General features: G+C 46.3%; 1 protein-coding gene across 1 annotated transcript; it reads right to left on the reverse strand.

Moving 5' to 3' along the window:
• Nucleotides 1–12,938: 12,938 nt before the first annotated feature.
• On the reverse strand, nucleotides 12,939–20,005 carry LOC108704238 (lysophospholipase D GDPD3). The gene is made up of 11 exons (XM_018240707.2): nucleotides 19,297–20,005; nucleotides 18,393–18,554; nucleotides 17,109–17,151; nucleotides 16,740–16,875; nucleotides 16,439–16,484; nucleotides 16,022–16,140; nucleotides 15,846–15,935; nucleotides 15,613–15,746; nucleotides 15,476–15,535; nucleotides 14,082–14,133; nucleotides 12,939–13,503 (listed from the first exon to the last, which is right to left on the reverse strand). Exons 2-11 carry the CDS (start codon nucleotides 18,529–18,531, stop codon nucleotides 13,318–13,320), a joined length of 1,005 nt encoding a protein of 334 aa, XP_018096196.1. The 5' UTR covers nucleotides 18,532–18,554; nucleotides 19,297–20,005; the 3' UTR covers nucleotides 12,939–13,317.
• Between the last annotated feature and the right edge of the window lie 6,822 nt (nucleotides 20,006–26,827).

Genomic DNA, 26,827 nt, shown 5'->3' on the forward strand with positions numbered 1-26,827 from the left:
CCTTAAAGCCCAACCCTCCCTGTTTGATGTGAGACCCTCCTGCTAGGTGCCGGGGGCCGGGGGAGGTCTCTTCACACATTAGGACTGAATTAAACTTTATTAAGGGTCTTTATGGCTCTTCTGGGCCTAAGTTTGTCCAGTTGTCAGGAAATGCAGGTGATGGGAACACTGGGGGGTGGGAGGGGGCAGCTTCCTAATAAACATTCAGCTTTCTGCCCTACTGGTATATCAGGGGCACCCCCCCCCCCACTTTATGTATTATGGGACCTTCCCACCCATGTGTCCCCATATCAACCGGATCATACCAGGAATAATTAGGGGTATTTGTCTTGTTGTTATATATTAGTTATATCTGTAACTCCTTATAGTTTTATTCCTCTGACTGCTGTTCAACTACATCTCCCACAAATAAGCACTCACCCCAAATCTCCCCCTAACTGACCTTCAGACTGGGCCCCCTTAGCTCATAACAAGGTTACAGATATATAGAAACATTGGGGTGTCACCCTGCTATAGTTCCAGGGGTACCCAGGGTACAAATAAGCACTCACCCCAAATCTCCCCCTAACTGACCTTCAGACTGGGCCCCCTTAGCTCATAACAAGGTTACAGATATATAGAAACATTGGGGTAACAGTCACCCTGCTATAGTTCCAGGGTACCCAGGGTACAAATAAACACTCACCCCAAATCTCCCCCTAACTGACCTTCAGACTGGGCCCCCTTAGCTCATAACAAGGTTACAGATATATAGAAACATTGGGGTGTCACCCTGCTATAGTTCCAGGGGTACCCAGGGTACAAATAAGCACTCACCCCAAATCTCCCCCTAACTGACCTTCAGACTGGGCCCCCTTAGCTCATAACAAGGTTACAGATATATAGAAACATTGGGGTGTCACCCTGCTATAGTTCCAGGGGTACCCAGGGTACAAATAAGCACTCACCCCAAATCTCCCCCTAACTGACCTTCAGACTGGGCCCCCTTAGCCCATAACAAGGTTACAGATATATAGAAACATTGGGGTGTCACCCTGCTATAGTTCCAGGGGTACCCAGGGTACAAATAAGCACTCACCCCAAATCTCCCCCTAACTGACCTTCAGACTGGGCCCCCTTAGCTCATAACAAGGTTACAGATATATAGAAACATTGGGGTAACAGTCACCCTGCTATAGTTCCAGGGGTACCCAGGGTACAAATAAACACTCACCCCAAATCTCCCCTAACTGACCTTCAGACTGGGCCCCCTTAGCTCATAACAAGGTTACAGATATATAGAAACATTGGGGTAACAGTCACCCTGCTATAGTTCCAGGGGTACCCAGGGTACAAATAATCACTCACCCCAAATCTCCCCCTAACTGACCTTCAGACTGGGCCCCCTTAGCTCATTACAAGGTTACAGATATATAGAAACATTGGGGTCTCACCCTGCTATAGTTCCAGGGGTACCCAGGGTACAAATAAGCACTCACCCCAAATCTCCCCCTAACTGACCTTCAGACTGGGCCCCCTTAGCTCATAACAAGGTTACAGATATATAGAAACATTGGGGTAACAGTCACCCTGCTATAGTTCCAGGGGTACCCAGGGTACAAATAAGCACTCACCCCAAATCTCCCCCTAACTGACCTTCAGACTGGGCCCCCTTAGCTCATAACAAGGTTACAGATATATAGAAACATTGGGGTGACAGTGGGAAGTAGTGGATGACAGTTGGGGTGATTATGTGGGTGCCACATACAGGATTACATGGATATTACAGGTAGAGGTGAATACGCAGGAGACTGGGTCCCCCCTATGTATATTGGGGTGCATGTCAGGGATCCCACACATAACAATAAGTCACACACAGATGACAGTTGGGTGAGTCAAACAGGCGGGTGACAAGTGGGTGCGACACAAAACTGCACTTTGTTCTCATTTCTCAGTTACGTGTGAATTTCTCCAGCTGTTTAACCCCCTCAGTGCTGCCCCTTTGTGTCCAGAGCTCGGGACTGATCCAGAGGAACCTGCACTGACCAGTCTGTCTAATCTGTATCTACTGATCTGACACCCACCCACCTATCTGTCTGTCTGTCTCTATCTCTTGTCTGTGTAAATTAAAGGGCAAGTCGTGTGGGTGTCAGGTCCCTGGGCTTCTCTAGTAAGTGGCTCAGGCAGCAGATGTCCCATAAAGAGGAGTCAGTAGCCTGAGACTTCAGAGTCAGGCCGAGTCCTGTGTCACCTCGTTAATGAGCCTCATTAGCAGTGAGAAGTCGTCATAATCTGGGAAACCCCTAATTAGCCTGACCCCCCCTTGCCCTCCTGTAATGGCAAGGAAAGGGTTAGGCCAATGTCAGAGCAGGTTGGGCAGCATCTCATGTATAACCCTACAGTTGGCTTGTGCTACATTCTTTCATGAGTCAGAACCAGCAGTCAGTATCAGCAGTCAGTATCAGCAGTCAGGTCTGTTTAACAGAAATCCCCCTTATCCAGAAAACAAAGATGATTTATTGATTGTATCAGTGGTACAGGCCGGGTATAAGGGCAAGCTGGGAGCAGTATGTGGCCATGAGGCTATTGAGTCACTCAATTGGATCACTGTGGCAGCTCCCACCCAGGGCAAAAAATGAGCAGATAAACTGAGAAGCAATAGGAAATAAAGTGGCATTTACCTTACTGCACTGCTGCAAAGAAACAACTCATTGCTTCATACAGTTTTGTCGGGGAGTGCAAGTGCTTCTGGGGGGGCCCCCCGAGTGATAAATAAATGTCATATTTGTGTATGATTAAGGGTTCAGTGTGAAGGAATGTTTTGGGGTCCAGTTCCTCCCATAGGCGCAGGCAGGCCTGGACTGGGAGTTAAAATAGGCCCTGCCATTCCAAGTACGCAGAGGCCCAAACAGCCCCCTACCAGCCCAAACAGCCCCCAACCAGCCCACTCTATGGTAACTTTCTATGGAACCATACAGCAGCCCTTCTGGCATTTGCCAGAACCCACAGATTGCCAGTCCGGGCCTGGGCGCAGGTGACATGTGTAAGGAGCCCCTATAATGTCCCAGTGTAGTGAATAAGATCATCCTGTGCAACTGCACCTCCCTGCAATTCCTCTACATTCAGCTCAGCATCATGGGGAATGGCTGGGGGCTGCTCATTTGGGACACTTGCCATTTCCCACTGCTGGGGGGGAGTGACACTTGGGGTGTGAGGCAGATTAAAGGGAAAGGAACAAGTCCCAGAGGGGGGGGGAAGGACCTGTGAAAACAGAGGGGGAGACAAAGCAAAACACAGTGAGGAAACCAAGGAGAGAGGCTGGGGGGGGACGGGGACAAATGGGCAGCACAATAGTCACACTCACCCCTCACATGTTTCTCCCAAAAAGCCTCTTGTTCCAGCTGCTGGGGGGGTTTGGTTCTGTGTTCCCATAATTATCTTTTATTTATAAGGTGTCTCCCCAATACTGATATGTCCCTTATTATATGGTCTCCCCAATATTGAAATATCCTTATGATATGGTCTCCCCAATACTGATATGTCCCTTGTTTCCTTATTCAGTGAAAGAAACTTGAGTCCTCCCCATGAGTTAGAGGGACACCCCACTCTATAAAGATCAGTCGGGACATAAAGTCAAGTGTTGGGCAGTAAGTATAAAAGTGACAGTGAGTAAGTGACTGCCAGAATGACTTCATGTACAATATTCATCTATTGTGTGACACAAGATATTTATACTACTGATGGGCCGGGAATTCTTCACCCAATTGCACCCCAAATAATGTTGTCATTGTACAACCTGCACCCCTGTTCCATGTGCGACTTCTGCACCCACCTCTGATTCCTGGAGAGGGACTTCACTTCAAACCACACACCCCTAATTCATTATATATCATTGCATAGGGGGATATACAGGAGGATATACAGGGGGATATACAGGGGGATATACAGGGGGATATGCAGGGGGATATACAGGGGGATATACAGAGGGATATACAGGGGGATATACAGAGGGATATACAGGGGGATATACAGGGGGATATACAGGGGGATATACAGAGGGATATACAGGGGGATATACAGGGGGATATACAGGGGGATATACAGGGGATATACAGGGGGATATACAGGGGATATACAGGGGGATATACAGGGGATTTACAGAGGGATATACAGGGGGATATACAGAGGATATACAGGGGGATATACAGGGGGATATACAGGGGGATATACAGGGGGATATACAGGGGGATATACAGGGGATATGCAGGGGGATATACAGGGGGATATACAGGGGGATATACAGGAGGAGATAGAGGGGGATATACAGGGGGATATACAGGGGGATATACAGAGGGATATACAGGGGGATATGCAGGGGGATATACAGGAGGATATAGAGGGGGATATACAGGGGGATATGCAGGGGGATATACAGGGGGATATACAGGAGGAGATAGAGGGGGATATACAGGAGGAGATAGAGGGGGATATACAGGGGGATATACAGGGGGATATACAGGGGGATATACAGGGGGATATACAGGGGGATATGGAGGAGGGATATTCAGGGGGGATATACAGGGGGATATACAGGGACTATATTATACACATAGTGACTGCTCTAAGCAGATGTTAAAGCAACTGGTTCCCACTAAAAGGCCCATAAAGAAGAGAGAGGAGGAGGATGGGAGGAGGGTGTTAGTGCTGGGTGTTAATTGTGTAATTAGGGAGATTAGATAAACACACAGAGAGAGAATAGAGCTGGGCCCCCACTGTACTGAGGGTGTCACCTGACTCTAATATTCCCTTTATTCTTATACTGCCCTGATAATTGTACTCTCTACCCACACTCATACTGTCTGTACCCCTCCCGTAATACTGTAAGATATTATATGTCAGTGAGGAGTGTGTGTGTCATTTAACTCTGAGGTGACTTTTAATATCCTTATAGATTTTGGCAGGGGGTCCAGTATTTATTATCTCTCTCCAGTCTGTTAGTCTGATCCATGAACAGCCCTGTCCCAGTCCCCTGTCTGCACTCAGGAGAGATATGGGGGAGTCACTAACTGGGGGCAGTGCTCTCAAATATCCCCACTTAGTTACTAATTATCATTTCTCCATTCATTGGATGCACTGCCCAGCGTAATGCCTTATAATAATATTCATTCCATAAGGAAGCGTCTGTCTCTTTAAATAGTGGCTGTTGATAAATACCCCCCCCCCCCCATCTCCTTTCAGGTGGATGTTCCCAGAGTTTTCCGTCAGGACTGGGTGCCAATCTTCTCTGCCCAGGCCATGCCAGAGGGAGGAGTAATATAGAGGGAGGAGTAATATAGAGGGAGGAGTAAGAGTGACAGAGCCGAGCTCCGCCCCCAACTCACCTGTGCACCCAGAATCCCCTCCTCCAGACAACAGGTGGATGGAACGACCCATCTGCTTCAGTAAGATCAGGCTGACCAACAACACCCTGAGCCAGGGCAGGTAAGTAGCCAATGCCAGGACACGGGGCGGGTAAAGTGATGATGTCACACACAGAAGTCTATGAGCTCTAGGGCAGGCTGGGGGCCTCGTACCCAGGGTATGAAGCACAAAAAGTTGGTGTTGAGGGCACACTGGTAGACTCGCATATTGATCAGACCAAAAAATGTAGTAAATAAAAATATGAAAGCTTTATTTATATAATATATTCATCTCTTGCCTGACGCATTTCGTATCCATAGGACACTTAATCATAGCCTCGTACCCAGGGTCCCTTCGTATAACAGAATGAATGGCTTCTTACAATGTTCTGCTTCTCTCCCCCAGATTGTTCTCCAGTCAATGTACCGGTACTCTCTCTGCTTGTAATTCATTCCCACCTTAAACCAGGGAGTCCACTCAGCAACCAGTGTATCCCTCACTCTCCCAGAGATGTCCTTCATAGCAGTCACCAGCTACCAGAACCCCAAGGTAAGCGCTAAGTATTAGTCACTCACCCCACATTCAACCCTTAGGTTCTTCATCTGATGCCTTCAGACTCTCACCCCACATTCAGCCCTAAGGTTCCTCCTCCAATGCCTTCAGGCTCTTATACCCATATCTAGCCCTAAGGTTTCTTCTCTGATGCCTTCAGACTCTCACCCCACCTTCAGCCCTAAGTTTCCTTCTCTGATGCCTACAGACTCTTATCCCCACATTCAACCATTAGGTTCCTCCTCTGATGCCTTCAGACTCTCACCCCACATTCAGCTCTACGGTTCCTCCTCTGATGCCTTCAGACTCTCATCCCCACATTTAGCCCTAAGGTTTCTCCTCTGATGCCTTCAGACTCTCACCCCACATTCAGCTCTACGGTTCTATGGTCACTATATGATATACATACAGTATAGTTCTATTAAAAAGCATTATTAAATGCTACTGGCATGGGGGAGGATGAAGCCCATTTAAGCCAATGCCTTGGTCTGGAGACATTGACCCTGAGACATGCAGTGATGCAGGGAGATGCCAACCCAGAAAAAACTTGACCAAAGGTAAACAGGTAGGGACCACCATATGGGGTTTACCTTGTCGTGGTATGGTGGCTTATCAATTTTATGCCCGTAACTAAAAACCCCTGTTTTGCAAAATGCATGCATTAGTCTAGATACTAAATTCATTTGAGAAACAGGGGACCAGGGAATGCGCGATTTTTTCTTTTTTGTGTAGTTCTACTCACCTCACATTGGTGTAACCTTTAGCCTTCCATCTGTTGGTGGACGTCAAGTCTAAAGCCAAAGGCTAATGAAGGATCCTGGGAAATGTAGTTTCTACAGACTGTGTCTGTCTCTGTTGCAGTCACTCTCCGCAGAAGAGACTCTGCAGGTTGGAGCTAGAAGAGGGATGCAGCCCATGTCAGTACACCAGTGGCCTTATAGCCGAGTAGCTACCATACTGCTTGCCTAATGCCATAACAATCCTCTCATTGTCTCTGGTTGTAAAAGAATGTGAGAGAGCAGAGAGGAAGGAGAAGTCGGTTTAGGTGAGAGTGCACAAGAGACACAGCGAGTCTCAGAAGAGAGTGCTGAGAGGGAAGAGAAGAGCCAGAGTTCCACTGATGAGAGGACAAAGATGGAGGAGACAGGGGAGAACGGGAAAGACAAGAGACATTCCATAGAGGGGACAGGACAGAGTGTCATGGAACAGGATGAGACCCCGTGTCAATATGTCTGTCTCACCCGTTACTGAGCATTATGAGTCCATAGCCAAGAGACTGACCTGGTTGCCTCCTCCAGTTGTATCCCAAGGGCCAATGGGCCCCTACTCTGCAGCAGCAAGTGTGACGGACTACAGGTCAGTAATTTTATCTGCATGACTCCCTGCTGCTTGTGCAACTCCCTGCAGCTTGTGTCAATCGCTCCTATTTGTTTCATTCCTAATGGTTAGTGATGAGACCCCAGTGTGACTGAACCCCATTCTATGGCCTCCGGGGCCCTCATGCACTCTCTGGGGCCCAAACCACTTCTGGCCAATTAAACCATTGTGTCTCTGGGCCACACCCTCAGCTTTTCCAGCACATTCTGCCCCCTCCCTCCCTATTCTTGCCCCCACAGCCCCCCTGCCTTGGCATCTGACCGGTTCCAGACTGAACTGGATCACAATCCAGGAGGGAGGGTTTTCCTACCCACAATGCCACAGGGCAAACTGACATGGCCCACAATGCACCGGGACCAGATACACGGCCTACACTGCAGCAGGCCACACCCACATGGCCAACGTCATCAGGAATGACTGGTATGGCCCACAATGCAATGGGCTCAAGGGTAAGGCCCACAATGCAACTGGACATAAAAGCCTGACCCAGAATGCATTGGGAGAGTGGGACACAGTCTGCAATGAACTGTAGCCAAATGGCAGAAGTGACCCAGAATTCCCTGGGTGAGAGAAAGTCCTACCCAGAATGCCCCAGGACCATGATATCCCAGCGATGGGGCTTAAAGGGATACTGTCATGGGAAAAAATTTTTTTTTCAAAATGAATCAGTTAATAGTGCTGCTCCAGCAGAATTCTGCACTGAAATCCATTTCTCAAAAGAGCAAACAGATTTTTTTATATTCAATTTTAAAATCTGACATGGGGCTAGACATATTGTCAATTTCCCAGCTGCCCCAAGTCATGTGACGTGTGCCTGCACTTCAGAAGAGAAATGCTTTCTGGCAGGCTGTTGTTTTTCCTTCTCAATGTAACTGAATGTGTCTCAGTGGGACATGGGTTTTTACTATTGAGTGTTGTTCTTAGATCTACCAGGCAGCTGTTATCTTGTGTTAGGGAGCTGCTATCTGGTTACCTTCCCATTGTTCTTTTGTTTGGCTGCTGGGGGGGAAAGGGAGGGGGTGATATCACTCCAACTTGCAGTACAGCAGTAAAGAGTGATTGAAGTTATCAGAGCACAAGTCACATGACCAGGGGCAGCTGGGAAATTGACAAAATGTCTAGCCCCATGTCAGATTTCAAAATTCAATATAAAAAAATCTGTTTGCTCTTTTGAGAAATGGATTACAGCGCAGAATTCTGCTGGAGCAGCACTATTAACTGATTCATTTTGAAATTTTTTTTTTCCCCATGACAGTATCCCTTTAATGACTTTCTGATGCTTGTGCAGAATATTTTGGGGTAATTTTGGGGAGCCTGAGCAACATAAGGTGTGAATGGAAAATGTGATGTACAGAGTGTGAGCTGTAACTCTTATTCTAATTTATAAACATTAAACAAAACACAATCTGCCAGAATATTTCCAGCTATTTCCCCACTGTATCAGTGTCACCCAATGATAATGATTCTCTGATATCCAACACTTGAGTTCCCTGTATAACTCAGCCTGTAGCCTTGTGTCTTTATATGGTCACAGAACAACCCCTCAGTGACTTCTAATATCCTTATCATTTACAGTAGGGGGTACATTATCCCTTATAATACATGAGTGATACTCAGAGTTCCCTGTATAACTCAGCCTGCAGCCTTGTGTCTTTATATGGTCACAGAACAACCCCTCAGTGACTTCTAATATCCTTATCATTTACAGTAGGGGGTACATTATCCCTTATAATACATGAGTGATACTCAGAGTTCCCTGTATAACTCAGCCTGCAGCCTTGTGTCTTTATATGGTCACAGAACAACCCCTCAGTGACTTCTAATATCCTTATCATTTACAGTAGGGGGTACATTATCCCTTATAATACATGAGTGATACTCAGAGTTCCCTGTATAACTCAGCCTGCAGCCTTGTGCCTTTATATGGTCACAGAACAACCCTCAGTGACTTCTAATATCCTTATCATTTACAGTAGGGGTACATTATCCCTTATAATACATGAGTGATACTCAGAGTTCCCTGTTTAACTCAGCCTGTAGCCTTGTGCCTTTATATGGTCACAGAACCCCTCAGTGACTTCTAATATCCTTATCATTTACAGTAGGGGGTACATTATCCCTTATAATACATGAGTGATACTCAGAGTTCCCTGTATAACTCAGCCTGCAGCCTTGTGCCTTTATATGGTCACAGAACAACCCCTCAGTGACTTCTAATATCCTTATCATTTACAGTAGGGGGTACATTATCCCTTATAATACATGAGTGATACTCAGAGTTCCCTGTATAACTCAGCCTGCAGCCTTGTGCCTTTATATGGTCACAGAACAACCCCTCAGTGACTTCTAATATCCTTATCATTTACAGTAGGGGGTACATTATCCCTTATAATACATGAGTGATACTCAGAGTTCCCTGTTTAACTCAGCCTGTAGCCTTGTGCCTTTATATGGTCACAGAACCCCTCAGTGACTTCTAATATCCTTATCATTTACAGTAGGGGGTACATTATCCCTTATAATACATGAGTGATACTCAGAGTTCCCTGTATAACTCAGCCTGCAGCCTTGTGCCTTTATATGGTCACAGAACAACCCCTCAGTGACTTCTAATATCCTTATCATTTACAGTAGGGGGTACATTATCCCTTATAATACATGAGTGATACTCAGAGTTCCCTGTATAACTCAGCCTGCAGCCTTGTGCCTTTATATGGTCACAGAACAACCCCTCAGTGACTTCTAATATCCTTATCATTTACAGTAGGGGGTACATTATCCCTTATAATACATGAGTGATACTCAGAGTTCCTGTATAACTCAGCCTGCAGCCTTGTGCCTTTATATGGTCACAGAACAACCCCTCAGTGACTTCTAATATCCTTATCATTTACAGTAGGGGGTACATTATCCCTTATAATACATGAGTGATACTCAGAGTTCCCTGTATAACTCAGCCTGCAGCCTTGTGTCTTTATATGGTCACAGAACAACCCCTCAGTGACTTCTAATATCCTTATCATTTACAGTAGGGGGTACATTATCCCTTATAATACATGAGTGATACTCAGAGTTCCCTGTTTAACTCAGCCTGTAGCCTTGTGCCTTTATATGGTCACAGAACCCCTCAGTGACTTCTAATATCCTTATCATTTACAGTAGGGGGAGTAGGGTACATTATCCTTATAATATGAGTGATTACTCAGAGTTCCCTGTATAACTCAGCTGCAGCCTTGTGCCTTATATGTCACAGAACAACCCTCATGACTTCAATATCCTTATCATTTACAGTAGGGTACATTATCCCTTAATACATGAGTGATACTCAGAGTCCCTGTTAACTCAGCCTGCAGCCTTGGCCTTTATATGTCACAGAAACAACCCCTCAGTGATTTTCTAATATCCTTATCATTTACAGTAGGGGGTACATTATCCCTTATAATACATGAGTGATACTCAGAGTTCCCTGTATAACTCAGCCTGCAGCCTGTGCCTTTATATGTCACAGAACAACCCCTCAGTGACTTCTAATATCCTTATCATTTACAGTAGGGGGTACATTATCCCTTATAAATACATGAGTGATACTCAGAGTTCCCTGTATAACTCAGCCTGCAGCCTTGTGGCTTTATATGTCACAGAACAACCCTCATGACTTCTAATATCCTTATCATTTACAGTGGGGGTACATTATCCCTTATAATACATGAGTGATACTCAGAGTTCCCTGTTATAACTCAGCCTGCAGCCTTGTGCCTTTATATGGTCACAGAACCCCTCATGACTTCTAATATCCTTATCATTTACAGTAGGGGTACATTATCCCTTATAATACATGAGTATACTCAGAGTTCCCTGTATAACTCAGCCTGCAGCCTTGGCCTTATATGGTCACAGAACAACCCCTCAGTGACTTCTAATATCCTTATCATTTACAGTAGGGGTACATTATCCCTTATAATACATGAGTGATACTCAGAGTTCCCTGTTAACTCAGCCTAGCCTTGTGCCTTTATATGTCACAGAACAACCCTCAGTGACTTCTAATATCCTTATCATTTACATAGGGGTACATTATCCCTTATAATACATGAGTGATACTCAGAGTTCCCTGTATAACTCAGCCTGCAGCCTTGTGCCTTTATATGGTCACAGAACAACCCCTCAGTATCTAAATCCTTATCATTTACAGTAGGGGTACATTATCCCTTATAATACATGAGTGATACTCAGAGTTCCCTGTATAACTCAGCCTGCAGCCTTGTGCCTTTATATGGTCACAGAACAACCCCTCAGTGACTTCTAATATCCTTATCATTTACAGTAGGGGTACATTATCCCTTATAATACATGAGTGATACTCAGAGTTCCCTGTATAACTCAGCCTGCAGCCTTGTGCCTTTATATGGTCACAGAACAACCCCTCAGTGACTTCAATATCTTATCTTACAGTAGGGGTACATTATCCCTTATAATACATGAGTGATACTCAGAGTTCCTGTATAACTCAGCCTGCAGCCTTGTGCCTTTATATGGTCACAGAACAACCCTCAGTGACTTCTAATACCTTATCATTTACAGTAGGGTACATTATCCTTATAATACATGAGTGATACTCAGATTCCCTGTATAACTCAGCCTGCAGCCTTGTCCTTTATATGGTCACAGAACAACCCCTCAGTGACTTCTAAATCCTTATCATTTACAGTAGGGGGTACATATCCCTATAATACATGATGATACTCAGAGTTCCTGTTAACTCAGCCTGTAGCCTTGTCTTTATATGTCACAGAACCCCTCAGTGACTTCTAATATCCTTATCATTTACAGTAGGGGTACATTATCCTTATAATACATGAGTGATACTCAGATTCCCTGTTAACTCAGCCTGAGCCTTGTGCCTTTATATGTCACAGAACAACCCTCAGTGACTTCTAATATCCTTATCATTTACAGTAGGGTACATTATCCCTTATAATACATGAGTATACTCAGAGTTCCCTGTATAACTCAGCCTGCAGCCTTGTGCTTATATGGTCACAACAACCCTCATGACTTCTAATATCCTTATCATTTACAGTAGGGGTACATTATCCCTTATAATACATGAGTGATACTCAGAGTTCCCTGTTTAACTCAGCCTGTAGCCTTGTGCCTTTATATGGTCACAGAACCCCTCAGTGACTTCTAATATCCTTATCATTTACAGTAGGGGGTACATTATCCCTTATAATACATGAGTGATACTCAGAGTTCCCTGTATAACTCAGCCTGCAGCCTTGTGCCTTTATATGGTCACAGAACAACCCCTCAGTGACTTCTAATATCCTTATCATTTACAGTACAATCTCTACCCCTGACTAATTAAAACTTGTCCATTTGAAAACTATTTTTGGGCAACTTACAGAAAGTTGGATTCAGTTCACACCCACATTCTGCCCTTAGTCACATGCTGCACCTCCTGCTTCTGTTATGAGTCAATGCTAGGTACAGTGTGGGTTCCACCTACAGGTGAGATGTGGGTATTGCAGCTGAAATCAATGACAATCAATATGGCAGATCCTATGCCCAGAAAGAGAGACACTGCTAATTGTAGGACAAGATTAAGTGCAATAATAATAACACAAATATTTGTTCTTTCATTGTGTTTATGGAATGACATTCAAACAAATATTTGATCTCATTTAAATGGGGTGAACATAGGATTCATGAGACACGGGCTATTTCTGGGGGGCACAAGCACTTATGTTACTTTCATTTCAGTCCCCCCCCCTACACTTGTGGCAACAAAATTCCATAGAAGATCAAGTTTTGCCCATAAGCCCATCAGGACAGGTTGTGTATCAGCCAATGCAGTAGAAGTGATTGATCAGGTGACTGGGACAGGCTCATATGGTGCCAGGACAGACCATTAGGGCAGGGGGGGGGTGCTGGTTGGGAATCACTGCTGGTCTCACTCCGGACAATTTCAGTGAGGTCACACATGGCTAGTACAGTGCCAGTCCCCACTCAGTAGGAGTTGCCATGTCTGTTGTCAGTTACACTGCCCTGTGCCTCACTCCTTGTTCTCTGACCCCCCTCATATCTCTGCAGGTAGGAGCGCAGTTCGGATGGGTAATCGGTCATGATGCCGTCTGCACCGCACTCTAATGCTCTCTGGTAGTCACTTTCTTGGTTTAGAACCCACAGATACACCTGAAAAGGAACCAAAGGGCAGTGAGGAGTAACTCTCTGAACCTTCTTACTACCAAGAGTCACTCTCTGAACCTTCTCAATCCCAATAGTCACTCCTAGAACCTTCTCAATACTAACAGTCACTCTCTGAAACTTCTAACTAACAAGAGTCACTCCCAGAATAATCTCAATACTAACAGTCATTCCCAGAACCTTCACACTACTAACAGTCACTCTGAACCTTCTTACTACCAAGAGTCAATCCAATAACCTTTCAATACAAGACTCACTCCCAGAACCTTCTCAATACCAAGAGTTACTCCCAGAACCTTCCCACTACAAGAGTCACTCCCAGAACCTTCTCACTACCAAGAGTTACTCCCAGAACCTTCTGAGTACCAAGAGTCACTCCCAGAACCTTCCTACTACAAGAGTCACTCCCAGAACCTTCTCAATACCAAGAGTTACTCCCAGAACCTTCCCACTACAAGAGTCACTCCCAGAACCTTTTCACTACCAGGAGTCACTTAAAGAACATTCTCACTACCGAGTCACTCACAGACCCACCCCAATGTGGAGCGGCCATAGACCAGTATTACCTGGATCCCTCTTGCCTGCAGGTGCTGGAAGAGACCTTTTCTCATCATTAATCTGGAACATAAGAGAAGGTGTATGTGAGGGGCCAGAGCTGCAAGTTCAGAAACACTGACATATAGTCTAACTCACTGTTTTGTCTCACTGCTGTCACCATCCTTTCCTATTGTCTATATTGTCCTTGTGTCCATATTACCCAACTGTAGAAATGCTGGCCAACTGTCTCCATGTTGTTTTACTGACTCCATATTGTTCTACTGTCTACATGTTTGTTCTACTGTCCATCTTGTCCTAATGTCTCCATCTTGTGCTACTGTTTCCATTTTGTGCTACTGTCTCCATCTTGTCCTACTGTCTCCATCTTGTCCTACTGTCTCCATCTTGTCCTACTGTCTGCATCTTTCCCAACTGTCTCCATCATTCTCTACTGTCTCTATCTTGTCCTACTGTCTCCATCTTGTCCTACTGTCTCCATCTTGTCCTACTGTCTCCATCTTGTCCTACTGTCTCCATCTTGTCCTACTGTCTCCATCTTGTCCTACTGTCTTTATCTTGTCCTACTGTCTCCATCTTGCCCTACTGTCTCCATCTTGTTCTACTGTCTTCATCTTGTTGTAATGTCTCCATTTATGTCCTACTGTCTTCATCTTGATCTACTGTCCCCATAATGTTCTACTATCTCCATATTTTCCTACTGTCTCTGTCTTGCCCTACTGTCTCCATCTTGCCCTACTGTTCCTACATTTTACTACTGTCTTCATTTTGTCCTACTGCTCCAACTTGTCCTACTGTCTCCATCTTGTCCTATTGTCTCCATCTTGTCCTACTGTCTCCATCTTGTCCTACTGTCTCCATCCAAGGGGCCCTAGGCAACCTGGCTGGCCACGGCACCGGCTGAGTGCGTGCTCTGGTGCGCATGTGCGTAACAGCGTTATAGTGCGCATGCGCGAAACTGCGCTATGGCGCACATGTGCGAAGTTGCGCTATGGCGCGCATGCGCAAAAGCGCAATTAAGAATAAATATCCACGGCAGTCGGGGAGAGACAGGACCGGACAATGGGGTGGGCGACAGAGTAGGTACGTGCCTGGCGCCCCCCCAGCTTTGCGCCTTAGGCACGTGCCTACTCTGCCTACCCCTAATTCTGGCCCTGGTCACCATCATTCTCTATTGTCTCCATCTTGTCTTACTGTCTCCATCTTGTCTTACTGTCTCCATCTTGTCTTACTGTCTCCATCTTGCCCTACTGGTTCCAACTTGTCCTACTGTCTCCAACTTGTCCTACTGTCTCCATCTTGCCCTTATCTCCCCATCTCCGTTATTGTATATAAAGGGGGGCCGTGTTTGAATGTGAATATAGTGTAAAAAGTGGGGAACACAGTGACCCTGGTACAGACTCACTTGTCCTGCAGAAAGACCAGAAAGCGGTTTCTCATGAGCTGGTTGGAGGGGAAGTAGGTTCTGTGGGGGGAGAATAGAGGGAGGAGTCAGTGCAGAATAAATACAATACATTGTATTATGGGGGTACAATCACTGACCTGTTTATAATAGACGGCATGTACATCTCCAGCACAGACTCTTTTAGAGGCACAAAGGGGAGGAGCCCAGTGTAATAGAGGAGGAGCAGGATCAAACCCCGGCGTGCGGTAAACATAATAGGCATATTAGGATTCTGCGGGGTAGTGAGGGTTAAAGGGTAGGGGTTAGAGGGGCAGCTGAGGGGGGGATTCTAGACAATTTGGGTGGGGGGACAATTTGGGCGCATCTATACCTCCTCCTGGCAGAGTTTCATAACTGGGTCCTTTACACTGGCCCAAATGGTTCTTTCTGAGCGCTGGTACCGTTTCACCAGATCTGATACCTAGAGAAGTGACACAGCCTGGTTAATTTAGGGCCCATGATGCCCAGCGAGGGGTAACTGCACCCCCATCCCCCAACCTGACTCACCTGTTTAACCAACTCAGGGGTTTCCTCCTTAATCTCCACATTAATGGGCATGTGGGGGAACCTCTGGAAAACCTCCTCCAGCTGCGGGATCCTCCGGTCACTGCCCGACGAGTAATGTCCTGCAGGGGGCGACCACAAGTCCTTTTCATTCTGTATCGCTCTGCTTTTTACCCCCACCCATCCTAGTTCAAGTGTCACTGTGCCTTTAATAAAGTCCCAAGTGCCATATCAGTGCTGTAAAGCCTATCTAGCAGCTGCCCGGGCTCTATTACTGTCTGTGACATCACTGGGGGTGGGGCAATTCAGGGATGAGATATTGCATCAATTTGGCACATGGAAATTAATGGGGCCCAAGGTAAGACTGCAGCAATGACCTTGATAACTTCCCCTTTAATCCAGAGAGGGGCGGGTACTTACCTGGGAAGAAGGTGACCTCCAGGGATTCTCTGTAGAGCGGCAGCTCCTGGGAGACACACAAGCAGTGCCCATTATAAACATTTATATATATAGCAATGCACTGGGCACCAGACAAGAAGAGGAAAGGAGGTTTCACAATCAGCATAAGTAGGGGTGTTAGTTGTAAGGGCAGTCACAATGGTGAATTATCTATAGACATGGCTAATAGGGGGTGACTGCCCAGTTGAGGAGCAGAGAGTGGCAGCTGAAGGAAAAAAGGGAGACGGTAGCTATGGTGACAGTAAAACAATGGCATCATTACCTCATATGTGATGTCACAGATATTGAGATCATGGCCCGTCTGCCTCAGCAGGTTCAGGTCATGGGACACCACCACCTTCCCATCCTTAGTCATGTGACAGTCGAGCTCCAGGAGGTCCGTGTGATTGGACATGGCGCTGTTTGGGAAGAGATCCATCGACCAATTACAAGGCAGCGTCCCATGTGACCCCCATTCCCCTGCTCTCAAGGATCCTGGAAGCTGTTGAAATCCACAGTGTGGCCCCCAGGGCCCTAATCAGCTGTTAATAAATATCCTGGGGGATCCTGACACCCCAGGGGCCCCCTTGTCCCTACTTATATCTATATTGGCCCTTAACCCTCGACATTCCACTGCCCAGAAATGTCTTACTTGTCAAAAGCCTCCAGCGTGTTCTCAATTCTCTCACCTGCTCCTGCAATGCAGAAAGGAGGGGTTAATTTATGTGTAGCCCCTCCCACTTATATCAGTCCCTCCCACTTTTGTCACTTAACGATCCACCCATTTATTAGATTGTAAACTCAAGATATGTGACTTCTGAGTTATACAGGGAACTCTGAGTATCACTCATGTATTATAAGGGATAATGTACCCCCTACTGTAAATGATAAGGATATTAGAAGTCACTGAGGGGTTGTTCTGTGACCATATAAAGGCACAAGGCTGCAGGCTGAGTTATACAGGGAACTCTGAGTATCCCTCATGTATTATAAGGGATAATGTACCCCCTACTGTAAATGATAAGGATATTAGAAGTCACTGAGGGGTTGTTCTGTGACCATATAAAGACACAAGGCTGCAGGCTGAGTTATACAGGAACTCTGAGTATCCCTCATGTATTATAAGGGATAATGTACCCCCTACTGTAAATGATAAGGATATTAGAAGTCACTGAGGGTTGTTCTGTGACCATATAAAGGCACAAGGCTGCAGGCTGAGATATACAGGAAACTCTGAGTATCACTCATGTATTATAAGGGATAATGTACCCCCTACTGTAAATGATAAGGATATTAGAAGTCACTGAGGGGTTGTTCTGTGACCATATAAAGGCACAAGGCTGCAGGCTGAGTTATACAGGGAACTCTGAGTATCACTCATGTATTATAAGGGATAATGTACCCCCTACTGTAAATGATAAGGATATTAGAAGTCACTGAGGGTTGTTCTGTGACCATATAAAGGCACAAGGCTGCAGGCTGAGTTATACAGGGAACTCTGAGTATCACTCATGTATTATAAGGGATAATGTACCCCCTACTGTAAATGATAAGGATATTAGAAGTCACTGAGGGGTTGTTCTGTGACCATATAAAGGCACAAGGCTGCAGGCTGAGTTATACAGGGAACTCTGAGTATCACTCATGTATTATAAGGGATAATGTACCCCCTACTGTAAATGATAAGGATATTAGAAGTCACTGAGGGGTTGTTCTGTGACCATATAAAGACACAAGGCTGCAGGCTGAGTTATACAGGGAATTCTGAGTATTACTCATGTATTATAAGGGATAATGTACCCCCTACTGCATGGAAGTAGGATTAGATTGCTAGCACTCAGATACAGTTACTCCCACTAGTCATTTCTATCTCAATAATAAGAGAACACAGACACATAGAGAGACACTGTAGGTAGGTAGGTAGGTAGGTACTTACCCCCTCTGTGGGAGATGTGACGGCAGTAGAAGGGCAGTTTTTTCTTCTTGTGTAGGATGTGGGGGTTCCTCAGCAGATAATAGGAGGTGAGTGCATAGCCCCCCAATACAGGGATCACATAATAGAGAGGCAGCAGCATGGCAGGAGGGGGTCGGGAGGTGCCTGGGAGTGAAATGGAGAGAAGGGGAGGGAAGTGATGTAAATGACCAAGAAATAAATGTAGATGAATAAGTAATTGGGAGGGAGGAGGGAATTGTGGGAAGGAGGGAGAGGAGATTAAATCTGTGATTCAGCACAAATCATCATCTACAGTGCGACCAATCCCTGTACTGATTCTCCTCCTGCTTGTAGCACTCACCTGCCCCCCTCCTGCTTGTAGCACCCACCTGCCCCCCTCCTGCTTGTAGCACCCACCTGCCCCCCTCCTGCTTGTAGCACCCACCTGCCCCCTCCTGCTTGTAGCACCCACCTGCCCCCCTCCTGCTTGTAGCACCCACCTGCCCCCCTCCTGCTTTTAGCACCCACCTGCCTCCCCTCCTGCTTGTAGCACCCACCTGCCCCCCTCCTGCTTGTAGCACCCACCTGCCCCCCTCCTGCTTGTAGCACCCACCTGCCTTCCCTCCTGCTTGTAGCACCCACCTGCCCCCTCCTGCTTGTAGCACCCACCTGCCTCCCCTCCTGCTTGTAGCACCCACCTGCCTCCCCTCCTGCTTGTAGCACCCACCTGCCTTCCCTCCTGCTTGTAGCACCCACCAGCCTCCCCTCCTGCTTGTAGCACCCACCTGCCTCCCCTCCTGCTTGTAGCACCCACCTGCCTTCCCTCCTGCTTGTAGCACCCACCAGCCTCCCCTCCTGCTTGTAGCACCCACCTGCCTCCCCTCCTGCTTGTCTCGGCAGCACTTACCCAGCACCCGTAGTTCTGGTCCCAGTGGTGGTGTTGGTGCAGTTAACCCTTTGTTCCTTGTAGCACCTTCCTCCTCAGATACAGTCGCTGCTCTGACACAACAGGTGCCCAGTGACTCCCAGCACCTCTCCAGCTCATATACTGCTGGGTCAGAACTTGGGCTGCAGAACCTCCCAGTTAATCCTACAGTTTCACTTCCCTGGGTTTTCCAGTAATAAGGGTTTTGTGGTGGTCCGGTTCTACCATGACGCTGCCCCCATTGTTTTTCTTTTAGCTGTCCTCATGGAAATGAATGTGACCAGTCAGCAGGGTGAAGAGCTGACACTCAGCACTTTTTAATTCCTCCCAGACCATCAAGGGTTAATGGATCCAGCCGGCACACAAACAAGTTCTGTTATATCCCCAGTAACATTTGACTTGTACCCCCCTTACACCTGCTCCTCTTCCCTCCCCTATATCTTGTTATCTCCCTATGTAACTACACTCACACCCAGGTGATTTCTACTACAGGTACTTACCTGCCCCACGTCTACTCACAGGTCTGCACCTACCTCATGTCCCAGCTCATTCCCACTCTCCTCCTGATACTGGAGTTACTGGTTAAACTGCAACACCCACATGGGCTCTACTACTGCCAATAAACTCATGTGCCACTAGGGAATAGCACTCACCCCAAATCTCCCCCTAACTGACCATCAGACTGGCCCCCTTAGCTCATAACAAGGTTACAGATATATAGAAACATTGGGGTGTCATCCTGCTATAGTTCCAGGGGTACCCAGGGTACAAATAAACACTCACCCCAAATCTCCCCCTAACTGGCCTTCAGACTGGGCCCCCTTAGCTCATAACAAGGTTACAGATATATAGAAACATTGGGGTAACAGTCACCCTGCTATAGTTCCAGGGGTACCCAGGGCACAAATAATCACTCACCCCAAATCTCCCCCTAAATGACCTTCAGACTGGGCCCCCTTAGCTCATAACAAGGTTACAGATATATAGAAACATTGGGGTGTCACCCTGCTATAGTTCCAGGGGTACCCAGGGTACAAATAAGCACTCACCCCAAATCTCCCCCTAACTGACCTTCAGACTGGGCCCCCTTAGCTCATAACAAGGTTACAGATATATAGAAACATTGGGGTTTCACCCTGCTATAGTTCCAGGGGTACCCAGGGTACAAATAAACACTCACCCCAAATCTCCCCCTAACTGACCTTCAGACTGGGCCCCCTTAGCTCATAACAAGGTTACAGATATATAGAAACATTGGGGTGTCACCCTGCTATAGTTCCAGGGGTACCCAGGGTACAAATAAGCACTCACCCCAAATCTCCCCCTAACTGACCTTCAGACTGGGCCCCTTAGCTCATAACAAGGTTACAGATATATAGAAACATTGGGTGTCACCCTGCTATAGTTCCAGGGGTACCCAGGGTACAAATAAGCACTCACCCCAAATCTCCCCCTAACTGACCTTCAGACTGGGCCCCCTTAGCTCATAACAAGGTTACAGATATATAGAAACATTGGGGTTTCACCCTGCTATAGTTCCAGGGGTACCCAGGGTACAAATAAACACTCACCCCAAATCTCCCCCTAACTGACCTTCAGACTGGGCCCCCTTAGCTCATAACAAGGTTACAGATATATAGAAACATTGGGGTGTCACCCTGCTATAGTTCCAGGGGTACCCAGGGTACAAATAAGCACTCACCCCAAATCTCCCCCTAACTGACCCTCAGACTGGGCCCCCTTAGCTCACAACAAGGTTACAGATATATAGAAACATTGGGGTAACAGTCACCCTGCTATAGTTCCAGGGGTACCCAGGGTACAAATAAACACTCACCCCAAATCTCCCCCTAACTGGCCTTCAGACTGGGCCCCCTTAGCTCATAACAAGGTTACAGATATATAGAAACATTGGGGTGTCACCCTGCTATAGTTCCAGGGGTACCCAGGGTACAAATAAACACTCACCCCCAAATCTCCCCCTAACTGGCCTTCAGACTGGGCCCCCTTAGCTCATAACAAGGTTACAGATATATAGAAACATTGGGGTGTCACCCTGCTATAGTTCCAGGGGTACCCAGGGCACAAATAAGCAGTCACCCCAAATCTCCCCCTAACTGACCTTCAGACTGGGCCCCCTTAGCTCATAACAAGGTTACAGATATATAGAAACATTGGGGTGTCACCCTGCTATAGTTTCAGGGGTACCCAGGGTACAAATAAGCACTCACCCCAAATCTCCCCTAACTGACCTTCAGACTGGGCCCCCTTAGCTCATAACAAGGTTACAGATATATAGAAACATTGGGGTGTCACCCTGCTATAGTTCCAGGGGTACCCAGGGTACAAATAATCACTCACCCCAAATCTCCCCCTAACTGACCTTCAGACTGAGCCCCCTTAGCTCATAACAAGGTTACAGATATATAGAAACATTGGGGTGTCACCCTGCTATAGTTCCAGGGGTACCCAGGGTACAAATAATCACTCACCCCAAATCTCCCCCTAATTGACCTTCAGACTGGGCCCCCTTAGCTCATAACAAGGTTACAGATATATAGAAACATTGGGGTAACAGTCACCCTGCTATAGTTCCAGGGGTACCCAGGGTACAAATAAGCACTCACCCCAAATCTCCCCCTAACTGACCTTCAGACTGGGCCCCCTTAGCTCATAACAAGGTTACAGATATATAGAAACATTGGGGTGTCACCCTGCTATAGTTCCAGGGGTACCCAGGGTACAAAGAGTATAAGTGAGATGGGGGGGGGGTTGTTAAGGAAACTCCCATCTGGTTCCTGAGAACAAAAAGCCACAGAGTCATGTTATAGTTTCCCCCCCCCATGACCCCCTATTGCCCAATACTCCCATTGCGACTGTGGGGAGCAGAGAAAGACTGTGGTACATCATGTGTCTCAGTGTGACTGTCTCATATCAGCTTGTGTTACTCCTCCTACTTTCACTCATTAAGTCCCATGAGCGGAGGGTAAGTGGGTGGGTAAGTACTGGGCAGAGCAAATAGAAACGCAGTAACTGCATCAAATGGAAATACATGGGGAATCACAGCCTGGTGTGTATAGGTATAGGGAATATACAGAACAGCACAGAGGAGATTATATATAGTAGGATTGGGGGAGAGGAAATTATATATAGTAGAATTGGGGGGAGAGGAGATTATTATATATAGTAGAATTGGGGGGAGAGGAGATTATTATATATAGTAGAATTGGGGGAGAGGAGATTATTATATATAGTAGAATTGGGGAGAGGACATTATTATATATAGTAGAATTGGGGGGAGAGGAGATTATTATATATAGTAGAATTGGGGGAGAGGAGATTATTATATATAGTAGAATTGGGGGAGAGGACATTATTATATATAGTAGAATTGGGGGGAGAGGAGATTATTATATAGAGTAGAATGGGGGAGAGGACATTATTATATATAGTAGAATTGGGGGAGAGGAGATTATTATATATAGTAGAATTGGGGGAGAGGAGATTATTATATATAGTAGAATTGGGGAGAGGAGATTATTATATATAGTAGAATTGGGGGAGAGGACATTATTATATAGAGTAGAATTGGGGGGAGAGGAGATTATTATATAGAGTAGAATTGGGGGGAGAGGAGATTATATATAGTAGAATTGGGGGTGAGGGCACATATACAGGTATAGGGGAGAGCTCTGGGGGGAAGAATTACAGGTCGCACACACAGTAACAGCAGGATATGACTTTATTGTACATTACAGAGGAAGGGAAGGTCTCTCAGTACATAGGGGGGGGGGCAATGCCCATCAGAGTTACAGGTGTATGTGCAGCAACTGCCAATATCCTCACTGCCAGGACTCATTAGACTGGAGACTCACTGATGTACCAGGGTTTTATTACTAGTGCGCCCCTCTCTTGTGTGCCAGGATGAAGCGCCTCCTCACAGAACTCCCTACTCCCCCAGATCCACCATCTCCCTGCGGCATAGAATAGGAAACAGACAGAGAGTGCAGTACATAACATGAGAAGACAGGGGGAGCTAGAAGGATAGAGGGATCTATAGGAAACAGACAGAGTGCAGTACATAACATGAGAAGACAGGGGGAGCTAGAAGGATAGAGGGATCTATAGGAAACAGACAGAGAGTGCAGTACATAACATGAGAAGACAGGGGGAGCTAGAAGGATAGAGGGATCTATAGGAAACAGACAGAGAGTGCAGTACATAACATGAGAAGACAGGGGGAGCTAGAAGGACAGAGGGATCTATAGGAAACAGACAGAGAGTGCAGTACATAACATGAGAAGACAGGGGGAGCTAGAAGGATAGAGGGATCTATAGGAAACAGACAGAGTGCAGTACATAACATGAGAAGACAGGGTGAGCTAGAAGGATAGAGGGATCTATAGGAAACAGACAGAGTGCAGTACATAACATGAGAAGACAGGGGGAGTTTGAAGGACAGAGGGATCTATAGGAAACAGACAGAGAGTGCAGTACATAACATGAGAAGACAGGGGGAGCTAGAAGGATAGAGGGATCTATAGGAAACAGACAGAGAGTGCAGTACATAACATGAGAAGACAGGGGGAGCTAGAAGGATAGAGGGATCTATAGGAAACAGACAGAGTGCAGTACATAACATGAGAAGACAGGGGGAGCTAGAAGGATAGAGGGATCTATAGGAAACAGACAGAGTGCAGTACATAACATGAGAAGACAGGGGGAGCTAGAAGGATAGAGGGATCTATAGGAAACAGACAGAGAGTGCAGTACATAACATGAGAAGACAGGGGGAGCTAGAAGGACAGAGGGATCTATAGGAAACAGACAGAGAGTGCAGTACATAACATGAGAAGACAGGGGGAGCTAGAAGGATAGAGGGATCTATAGGAAACAGACAGAGTGCAGTACATAACATGAGAAGACAGGGTGAGCTAGAAGGATAGAGGGATCTATAGGAAACAGACAGAGTGCAGTACATAACATGAGAAGACAGGGGGAGTTTGAAGGATAGAGGGATCTATAGGAAACAGACAGAGAGTGCAGTACATAACATGAGAAGACAGGGGGAGCTAGAAGGACAGAGGGATCTATAGGAAACAGACAGAGAGTGCAGTACATAACATGAGAAGACAGGGGGAGCTAGAAGGACAGAGGGATCTATAGGAAACAGACAGAGTGCAGTACATAACATGAGAAGACAGGGGGAGCTAGAAGGACAGAGGGATCTATAGGAAACAGACAGAGTGCAGTAACATAACATGAGAAGACAGGGGGAGCTAGAAGGACAGAGGGATCTATAGGAAACAGACAGAGTGCAGTACATAACATGAGAAGACAGGGGGAGCTAGAAGGACAGAGGGATCTATAGGAAACAGACAGAGAGCAATACATAGCATGAGAAGACAGGGGGAGCTAGAAGGATAGAGGGATCTATAGGAAACAGACAGAGAGTGCAGTACATAACATGAGAAGACAGGGGGAGCTAGAAGGATAGAGGGATCTATAGGAAACAGACAGAGAGTGCAGTACATAACATGAGAAGACAGGGGGAGCTAGAAGGATAGAGGGATCTATAGGAAACAGACAGAGAGTGCAGTACATAACATGAGAAGACAGGGGGAGCTAGAAGGATAGAGGGATCTATAGGAAACAGACAGAGAGTGCAGTACATAACATGAGAAGACAGGGTGAGCTAGAAGGACAGAGGATCTATAGGAAACAGACAGAGTGCAGTACATAACATGAGAAGACAGGGGGAGCTAGAAGGATAGAGGGATCTATAGGAAACAGACAGAGAGTGCAGTACATAACATGAGAAGACAGGGGGAGCTAGAAGGATAGAGGGATCTATAGGAAACAGACAGAGAGTGCAGTACATAACATGAGAAGACAGGGGGAGCTAGAAGGATAGAGGGATCTATAGGAAACAGACAGAGAGTGCAGTACATAACATGAGAAGACAGGGGGAGCTAGAAGGACAGAGGGATCTATAGGAAACAGACAGAGTGCAATACATAGCATGAGAAGACAGGGGGAGCTAGAAGGATAGAGGGATCTATAGGAAACAGACAGAGAGTGCAGTACATAACATGAGAAGACAGGGGGAGCTAGAAGGATAGAGGGATCTATAGGAAACAGACAGAGAGTGCAGTACATAACATGAGAAGACAGGGGGAGCTAGAAGGATAGAGGGATCTATAGGAAACAGACAGAGAGTGCAGTACATAACATGAGAAGACAGGGGAGCTAGAAGGATAGAGGGATCTATAGGAAACAGACAGAGAGTGCAGTACATAACATGAGAAGACAGGGGGAGCTAGAAGGACAGAGGGATCTATAGGAAACAGACAGAGAGTGCAGTACATAACATGAGAAGACAGGGGAGCTAGAAGGACAGAGGGATCTATAGGAAACAGACAGAGAGTGCAGTACATAACATGAGAAGACAGGGGGAGCTAGAAGGACAGAGGGATCTATAGGAAACAGACAGAGAGTGCAGTACATAACATGAGAAGACAGGGGGAGCTAGAAGGATAGAGGGATCTATAGGAAACAGACAGAGAGTGCAGTACATAGCATGAGAAGACAGGGGGAGCTAGAAGGACAGAGGATCTATAGGAAACAGACAGAGAACCAGTGGGAATACAAGAAGCTGCTGGAAAAGAGGATTCCAATGATTGACACATTCATAGCACAGGGTGAGTTGCATGACTATTAACCCGGTTAACTCAGCACGCTGCTTAGAGGTCATCTTTGACCAGTCCCTCCCTTCTCTAATTATATTAATAATACTGCCAAAACCTGATGTTTCTTCCTCCACAATATAGCCAAGATACGCCCATTTCTTTCACAAACAACAGCCAAAACACTAATCCATGCCCTTATCTTATCCCATTTAGACTATTGCAATCTCCTCCTAACTGGTCTTCCTGACTCCCATCTCTCTCCCCTCCAATCAATCTTAAACTCTGCTACCAGGATCCTTCTGCTCTCTCCTAAAAGGGAACCTGCTCAACCCCAACTAAAATCCTTAGCATGACTGCCTGTTAAGCAAAGGATAACATATAAAACTATTCTACTAACATTCAAAGCCCTTCACTCCTCTGCTCCTCACTACATTTCTTCTCTTGTCTCACTATACGTTCCTGGTCGTCTTCTCCGCTCTTCTCAGAGTCACCTTCTCTTCACACCATCCACATCCACTGCCATCTCTCATCTCAAACCCTTCTATCTTGCTGCTCTTCCCTCTAGAACTCCATCCCTGAATTCCTCTATAAGGAATCCTCTCTTAACCTCTTCAAGAAAAAACTGAGTCTACATTTTGGATCACTAGAACATTAGCCTAGTCCTGTCCCTACTGACTAAGCCTTACCTTGTGCCCTTTTTCATCTCCAATTTGTACCTGTATGTTAGCCTCCTATCCACTTAGACTGTAAGCTCTACGGGGAAGGAACCTCCTTCTCACTATGTCTCTTACCACATAGCACTTAAAGGACAAAGAAAGTGTAAA

Source organism: Xenopus laevis, chromosome 9_10S (assembly GCF_017654675.1).
Source record: "Xenopus laevis strain J_2021 chromosome 9_10S, Xenopus_laevis_v10.1, whole genome shotgun sequence".
Taxonomy (NCBI): Eukaryota; Metazoa; Chordata; class Amphibia; order Anura; family Pipidae; genus Xenopus; species Xenopus laevis.